Here is an 8331-nt window from a genome sequence, read left to right as displayed (position 1 = left end):
ATGAAGTAAAGTTTAGGGTTTTGAGGCCGATACTGGCGTACTTTCGTTATCTGGTCAAGAAATCTAGACCAGGAGTCAAGAGCACGCATTATCCATGCATGAGGCTTGGTTAAGAGGTGGTTTTTGGCACAAATGATCATTTATGCTGAGAAAGTGAAACAAAAGTAATTGATGATTAATGTTAAAATTATACACTTTCTACTTGATTTGTTATGAAGTAACTCGTGGATGGATGGAGAAGAGAAGCCTCCTTCCAATGGAATTTCCTGTGGCTTTCAAAGATTTGGAAAAAATATTCTAATATAACTTGTTTGCAAAATAAACCGAAGCTTAGTGTCATAGCTAGCACAATTAAATTTCATGTGGCTTGAGGATTATAGTACTCACGCATTGTTTGTTGTTGTTTTTATGTGCCTCGTCTTATGTTTAGGAAGAAGGCGAAGGATGGTGTGTTGTCACTAGACCCAAACTACGGTAAGTTCCACTATTGCTATTTATATTATGGGTTGTACCTTGGTGACTACCCTAAAGCGGCAACATAAAGGTATACTTACTTATTTGACTTGCATTGATTCATTATGTTACCACTTGTACTAACATCATTTTGCATGAGAAACAGTTCACCATTTTTCTTACGGCCCACCGTCCTTAGTGTTGTCCATACCGTGGCTTGGGACGTCTTGTATTTATACAACAAATAGACCTCTACTCCAAGTATAGCTCATGACATCATTGCTAAATATGGGCAAGATAGTCCTATTCATACCCCTGTTGGACTACACATTAACCTTCCTTATCTAGAGTACCTTTTTGTACTTGCCATACTCGTATCCATAACTGGCGGTTGCCTTCCATATAAATTAGTTATGTGGTATGACATATCCATCACTCTGACAATGGGTACCGTATTTAATGATTTAGTTGGCAATCCACCTCAAATATGATAGCAGTAATGTAGACTGTTATAGTGTTCATCTGAGATTCTTATCTTTAGAACTGTCTCTTTAATAATTTATGATGACCTTCAACTATAAATCGCCAAATAGTTTCTAAACCCCCTCTTTGATCACGTTTGCCCGTACTAATAATATAGTGCCATGGATTTGTTTTATTTTAGTTTAACAAATGAAAGACATATGTGTATCCGAATATAGAATAATGTTAAGGCTCCATCGGTAAAATGGTAAACGAGTTCCATCTAACACATGGATGTACAAGTCATTCATTCCTGGATAATTTTAATATAGAAAAAGTAACATTACAGCAACCTTAGCATTTGCATCATGGATGCACACAAACCAAATTCTAAGACGGATGTAGAAAAGTAACAAAGTAGGAGTTTTAATTATAATAAGTTGACCACTCGACACCAGACTAAATGTTCTGAACAACTCTAGAATTTTTGGAAAGGTACACCGAGGTACAAAGTCAATCTTGTACCTTTCTGTACCTCCCAAAAACAATAAACAAGACTATTAAAATCTTTGCCTCCAGAAGCTTGATTCCCACTTGATGATCTTTGTATAGGAGCCTAGAGGCCAAGATCAAGATCCATGGTGCATGACTGACCCAAGTTGAGGCGAACCATGTCCTCATGCTCAGGCATGACAGATTCATAGAAAAGACCAAAAGGAGATGAGCTTGACATTGGTAGAGGTGGTGCATGCGGCTCTTTGTGGATAGCCATCGGCATCAGGTCGAACATTGAAGGCACAGTGACATCAACAATACCAACAAGAGAAGTAGACATGCTCGTCGAGTTCAAAGTAAGTGAACCCTGCCCTGTTTGGATCGGCATCGGGTTCAACATTTGTGTAGGGGCACCAATAATACCTGCCAGAGATGATGCCCTTTGGACATTCTGGCTGCCATGGTCACATATTGGTGATGGGATGTGGACGCTTGGAATCTTAGATGACCAAATGAGATCAGCCATTGCATGCCTTGGCATGTGTTGCATGGTGAGAACAAAATGATTTGGGTTTGAGCACTTCACCGTTGTTAGAACGACATCTTCTACTATTGGCAGTGGCAACGGCAACGGCGGTGGTCCGATGGGATCAGGGTAATTGAAACCAGGAGGAGGGAGGAGCCCCGGGATATCTGATACACTAAGGGAAAACACCCCACCACAATAGATACATGTAAGGGGATTACCATTAGCATGGACTGCGACAGGTGAAATGATGCCATAGAGCCCCAAGATATCTGGGGGTTGCCTCCTAGATATCGTGGCATCGTTGTTGGTTATCCTCTCTCCAGTAATCGATGCCACAGGGGGTGGCATGGTGTTCTGCAAGGCAAGCATTTGGGTGGTTGGTGGTGGTGGTGGCAGTGCCGATACCGGTACCGTTGACTGCCTAGGCAGTACGGTGGTGTTTAGGTAAAGCGGCCCCTGTTGGCGCCTTACCGTGGTCACCATAAAAGTACTTACAACCATCCCACCAACCAAAACTTGACTCACCGGAAGTGATGAGATAGGCATCATGTCACCACCATCAACATGCCTCCTCCCTGCCATTGGAAATATCGGCATGGTGTGATGTTGGCCACTCGATGCATGTTGCACTTGCTGCAGTGGTGCTACACCAAGCCCCCGGTTTACCTGTAGAGCCGATAATGCCCTCCGTGCTTGTTGCGTCGGTGCCGGTGCCGGTGCCGGTGCCGGCACCATTGGCACCGAAATCCTGACTAAGCTAGAGTCACTATTCTCCATGGGAGCCTCCTGCTACTTATCGACCTATCTACCTAGCTAGTGATTAAAGGCAAGATGCCAAGATCTTTGCTACTACTTGATGTGCTTTGTGGGGGGGTAATTCAAGCTGGCCTATTAGGGTGGTATATATAGGAACCAAGCTTGGTGTAACGCAAAGTTTGACTCCTTTTCATGCACACAAGACAAAAAACAAAAGCTGTAGTGATATCACCTAATTAATATTTGCCAACAGCATGCTTGCCTGGCAGATTGAATATTTATAGCTGCCAAGTATAGCACAAGGGCAGGTTAAATGTGCTAGATATGGAGAACTCATTTAACAACTAGTTAACTAAATATGAATTCTTAGTTTCTCGAGAAATGTAACTGGGCAGAAGTAGCCAACACATGAGTCATCAATAATTTTTTTATACAAGTGGAGGGACACGTCACATGTACACTAGGCATGTTTGTCACCATATGCATGCTAGGATCAAAAAGATGGCCTCTAATTCCCGCTACACGTTGTCCCACTTAATGTGTGCTAGTTGTTGCTTGCAATACATTTTGAATGGCATTGCTTTTTTCCTTCTTGAGTTTCAAACTGTGTGAACCAGACCAAGCCAAAATTTTGGTAGCATCTTGTTTTTCTTGTAGGATCGAAACAGAGTTAAACGCGCTTACCAGAGGAGGTGAATGGTAGGTAAAACCAAAACCTAAAAATCCTCTAGCGGAAATAAAAGATTACCTCTGGTTAGCCGCTCCTGCGATTACCTCTGGTAACGCCGTCCTATGCCGCCAATCTGCTTACGCCGCTCCTGAGATTAACTTGATCGCGCCACTCCTGTGCCGCCAATCAAACCGTCGAGATCCAGAGAAATACCGGTATATGAAAGCAGAATATGTAGATTAAATGCTCTCAACTTTATTGCTTCAACTGGTATTTACAAAGTGCACCAACAGCACTCCTCTCAAAAATGCTGATCTATAATCAATAACTATTCAACTATAATTTTCTAGTTCTAAATCTCCAAAAAGCATACCGGGGGCATACCCCTCGGTACCTATTTATATCAACAAAATCTATCTCTAACTAGGAATCAGACTCCTTATCCTAGTAGGACTCATCTCCAAAAATTATCTCCAATTAGAATCCAACCTTCCAAACTGTGGACCCGCGCTACAGTAATTCGGGTCAGCTACAGTAATCTGATCTGATTTGCTACAATAGCTCGGGTTAACTACAGTAATCCGATCCGGTTTGCTACCGTGCCCGAACCTGTTTGCTACAGTACCATGCTATTGTAGCGATCCGATTCATGTAACAATTTCCTCTTTTTATTATCCAATTTACTTCGCGATTTTCCGGCGTTTACACATGCAACATGTGAAGCACATTACGATTCCATCCCACACGGTGTTCCTCCACCATGTGTCACCTCGTATTCAACATCGTCACCCGGCATCCTCGATCGTCCGGACCTTAGCTCCTCCCTGAGCTTAGTCACGATCCCACCGCTGTTGACTGATATTGACCTCCGAGAATCATGACTCTATCCAACCATATCACATGGCATCCCGATCATCCAGACCTCGGTTCCTCCCTGAACTTAGTCATGGTCCTCGCCATTGACTATAATTGACCTCAAGTCACCTGCACACATAGAGACAAACAAACCGTTTCTGGGCACAGATATCGCAACCTGACCTACATTAGTCACACACTCACACCAACACCATAACTGTTTTCAAACCAAATATATCAATTTACAAGCCAATTGTTCATCACAAAATATTGATCATGACTATGATCTTACATTTCTTACACTAGTTTATCTGTTGCACTTGCCTAATAAACCAACCAGCAACCATGCGCAACTCCTTCCACAACTAAACATGCCTTCCTAGTGTTAGTGTGGATTAAAATTACCAACACCCTGGAATAACTAAGGGACAATTAATTAATTAGTTAAGAGAAGAGCTAGTGGGCTTGGGCTGCTTTAGTTGGCTAGCGTGCAAGCAACAAGCAGAATTAGCCGCACTAGGCCTTAGGCCTGGCCCATGGCTACCAACATCGATCTAAGCAGTAGTAGCTCGGGCTGTTGTAGAACGACTATGATGTGTTCTGGAATAGCTACATCGGATCACCCGGATTTGCTCCCTCCCTTCCACAGAAGATGAGGCATAAGAAGATGTAGAAGGTTGTATCCCTTCCCGATCAATCACACCGCAGATGAGACAAAGACACAGGATAGAGGGGTGGACCTTTCTCCTTAGCATGAAAGATTGTCTGTAAAATAACAGCCACCCCTATCCCTGCATTTATTCGTTGCGAGAGGGCAGAGGTAGGAAGAACTCTATCGTCATAACTGCTTCGGATTGGTCCACAAGAATCGAAACCTTATCTCAAAAAAAGGTACGTTTCATAACACTGGCAACAACAATAGTTACAGCAACGCAGGCCACGAGCTATGGAGGCTAGAACTTGAAGTATTTCTATCCTGTACGATTACTAAAGTGAACAATATTATATTATTAGATAAAAATCAGTCATTCGTTATAAGATTGGCTGCAAGTGGGCCAGGTTGTGCTGGTCTAACTCACGTCCACATCGATCGTAGGTAATTTAGTGGGCTAATGGACTGGATATTTTTAAGAAACAACCTTTTTCCTGATTTCGTGAAAGCGGCAGATCTTCGGTAACGTAGGATGAAGAAAACAACGGACAACTCTGCTTTCCTTCTTTAGCTACTACCTGTCTCATGTCTCATGGTATATGAGATTCTAACTATTTACCTATAATTTTTAGTCATTCGTCTTATTCAATAATTTAGTGTAAATATAAAAAATTATAAGTAATACTTAAACTACTTTTAAAGAAAAAAATAATAAATAAAATAAATAATACTTTTAAATTTTTATATAAAACGAGCAGTCAAATATTACAAACAGAAAATCGACATCCGTTATAATCTGGGACGGAGGGAGCAGCAGAGATACGCTACACTATCCGCGTGCTGTTGTGGTTGTCACATCATTCATACCGAGTGTACTGTTTCCTCCGGGAACACGCCAATAATTTATATGTGGAACACGCGAATAAACGAACCGGGGAGTATTTGTTTGGCATGCACTTTGGCCAAACAGAGCCCACACGCACCTGTCATTTGTCCCTGTCTTCCGGCATGGCTCACGTCCTTTGGATGACTGATGCTGTGTTGATTGTTCGAGTCATCACTCCTTGTGGTGTTTAGGTCGAGAAAACTTTTGAAAGAAGTGTCATGTTAAATATTTGACCGGATGTTAGAAGGGGTTTTTGGATATGAATGAAAAAACGAATTTCACGGCTAGCCTAGAAACTGCGAGACGAATGAAAAAATAATTAGTAATTATGTAATTTTTTTAAATAAGACGAATGGTCAAATGTGTATTTAAAAATCAACGACGTTAAATATTTAGGGACGGAAGTAGTATATGCGCTGGATTTCCAACCAGCATTCAAGAGTCCCACCGACTGCAAGTGTATCCGTGCTTTATATGTGGCAGTTGGGAAACCAACGTAGATGTGATTTGCACGAAAAAAACCACAAGCATCGAGCCGGCTCGCTGCATGTCTGGCTGAAATTTCAATTGCTCATCTCCAAACTAATATGCCACACAGATAGAATTTCAACGAGTAACAGATTTCACCAAATGGGATGAATCATCTTCAACACAACCCATTGCTGATTTGAACTTAAAAAAAGGATTTTCTTATACTACATCGGCTCTATGTGTAATAGAAATTCTCGAATGGTAAAATTAAAACTTAAATATATAATGTTATAAAATTGTGTGTTATTATCATGTTAAAATAGATACGGTGATAGATATATCTTACAAAAGTTTTGAATAAAATATTTAATATACTTAAAAATACATAGTTAGATCTAAATATTTCTAGAACCGCTGCTAGTAAAAGATACCATAACAGTGCCAGAAAAAATACTAGCCATCAATAACTGGTTGAACAAGTGGATAAGTTTTTATTCTGGAGTTGCCACCAAATGGACCGAACTCTAAAATTACAAACTGGTTGAACATAATAATAATAATTAGCTGAACACTATGATTTGTTATCATATTCAGACGACAATAAAAGGTACCGTAACAGCACCAGAAAAAATACTAGCCATCGATGACTGGTTGAACAAGTGGACAAGTTTTTATTAGGGAGTTAGCACCAATAGGACCGAACTCTAAAATTACAACCGGTTGAACATAACAATTTGCTGAACACTGTGGTTTGTTATCAACTACAGATTCAGACGACAGTGACAAATAGTTCTGATCAGAACTCGAGCCCAGATCCTTTGAACTTCTCCCTGACAAGTGCATCGAGCTTCTCCGCCATGTCTGCGCTCATGTGGTTCACCCAGTCCCCAGTCTTCCCTCGCCGGAACAAGGACGAGTACCCGATGAAGATCTTGCCTCCTGCACGCTCGACGCCGCCATTTTTGTTGACGTCGAAGCCACTGAGAGTCTCGAAGCTGCACAGCCTCACCACCTCTCGGTCGACCCCGTTGCTCTCCTCCTCGTCGATGAACGGGACGCCCAGGAACGCGGCGAGGTCCCTGACGACCCTGAGAGGGTCGGCGACGAGCTCCTCGTACCTCAGGAAGAGGACCTCGCGCGGCCGCCGCAGGCTCTCGCGCCAGTACTGGAGGTAGTGCTCCCAGAACGGGCCGAACGGCGTGCACCCCTCGCAGAACATGGCGAACGCGGCGTCGAGCTCGATCGCGTGGGCTCCCGTCTGGGAGCCCTTCACCATCTTGTTGTCGAAGTGCCACCTCGAGACGAACGAGTCCTTGGGCTCCCGGCAGAGGTAGACGACGCGGCAGCCGCCCGTGGCGGCAGTGACGGCCGGGGGGAGCAGCGAGAGCGGGAGGTGGGTGGCGAGCAGCCGCGGCGACGGCATTGCCTCGATGGCGGCGAGGTCGCCTCCTCCGTGTCCCGGCACGCCGATGAACGGCACCAGCCTCTGTGGGTTCTGGGCACGGAGAGGGTTGCCGTCGCCGTCGGCGAGGAGGTCGTAGCGTGAGCGGTTGACGATGGCGAAGGCCATGGCCTTGAGCCAGGTCGTGCCGGACTTGGGGTGCGTCGCGAGGATCACGTCGTCGTGGCGGGGCTTGAAGTTGTCCCTCACTGCCATGAAGCTGTCGACCATGTGTGATCTCAGCCAGCAGTTGTTGTAGAGGGTGAGCGGCGTGGACCATCCCTCCCTTGTTGGGAGTAGGGTTGCTGCCATGGAGTTCTCTGGGGAGTCTTCCTGCTTGGTCTCAGGAGCTTGAACATTGTTCATGGCTGATGGGTTCTTGGGAGCTATAGAATGCAAGATCCTCGTCTTTCTGAGGCATGGGCTTATATAGATTATAGAGGTGATGACACTGTCACCAAGAACGTGTATTGATCATGATAATATAAATAACTGTGTGGGCTCAAGGAAGAAGGGCCCCGTAGTATCATTATAATATATACTTGCTAATCCTATATATACTCTTTTTTATTTTACATTAATTAACAGATGACGTGATTGGGTTTTTTTGGCATACATTTTACCATCTGCCTTATTCAAAATTTTGTGCAAATATGTAAAA

At 43.6% G+C, this 8331-nt stretch overlaps 1 protein-coding gene across 1 annotated transcript; it reads right to left on the bottom strand.

The window, feature by feature from the left end:
- Positions 1-6700: 6700 nt before the first annotated feature.
- On the bottom strand, positions 6701-8072 carry LOC102714119 (cytosolic sulfotransferase 15-like). Its single transcript, XM_040527749.1, has one exon. It carries the CDS (start codon positions 8034-8036, stop codon positions 7026-7028), a length of 1011 nt encoding a protein of 336 aa, XP_040383683.1. The 5' UTR covers positions 8037-8072; the 3' UTR covers positions 6701-7025.
- Between the last annotated feature and the right edge of the window lie 259 nt (positions 8073-8331).

Source organism: Oryza brachyantha, chromosome 9 (genome assembly GCF_000231095.2).
Source record: "Oryza brachyantha chromosome 9, ObraRS2, whole genome shotgun sequence".
Taxonomy (NCBI): domain Eukaryota; kingdom Viridiplantae; phylum Streptophyta; class Magnoliopsida; order Poales; family Poaceae; genus Oryza; species Oryza brachyantha.
This window is presented reverse-complemented; position numbering and strand designations above follow the sequence as displayed.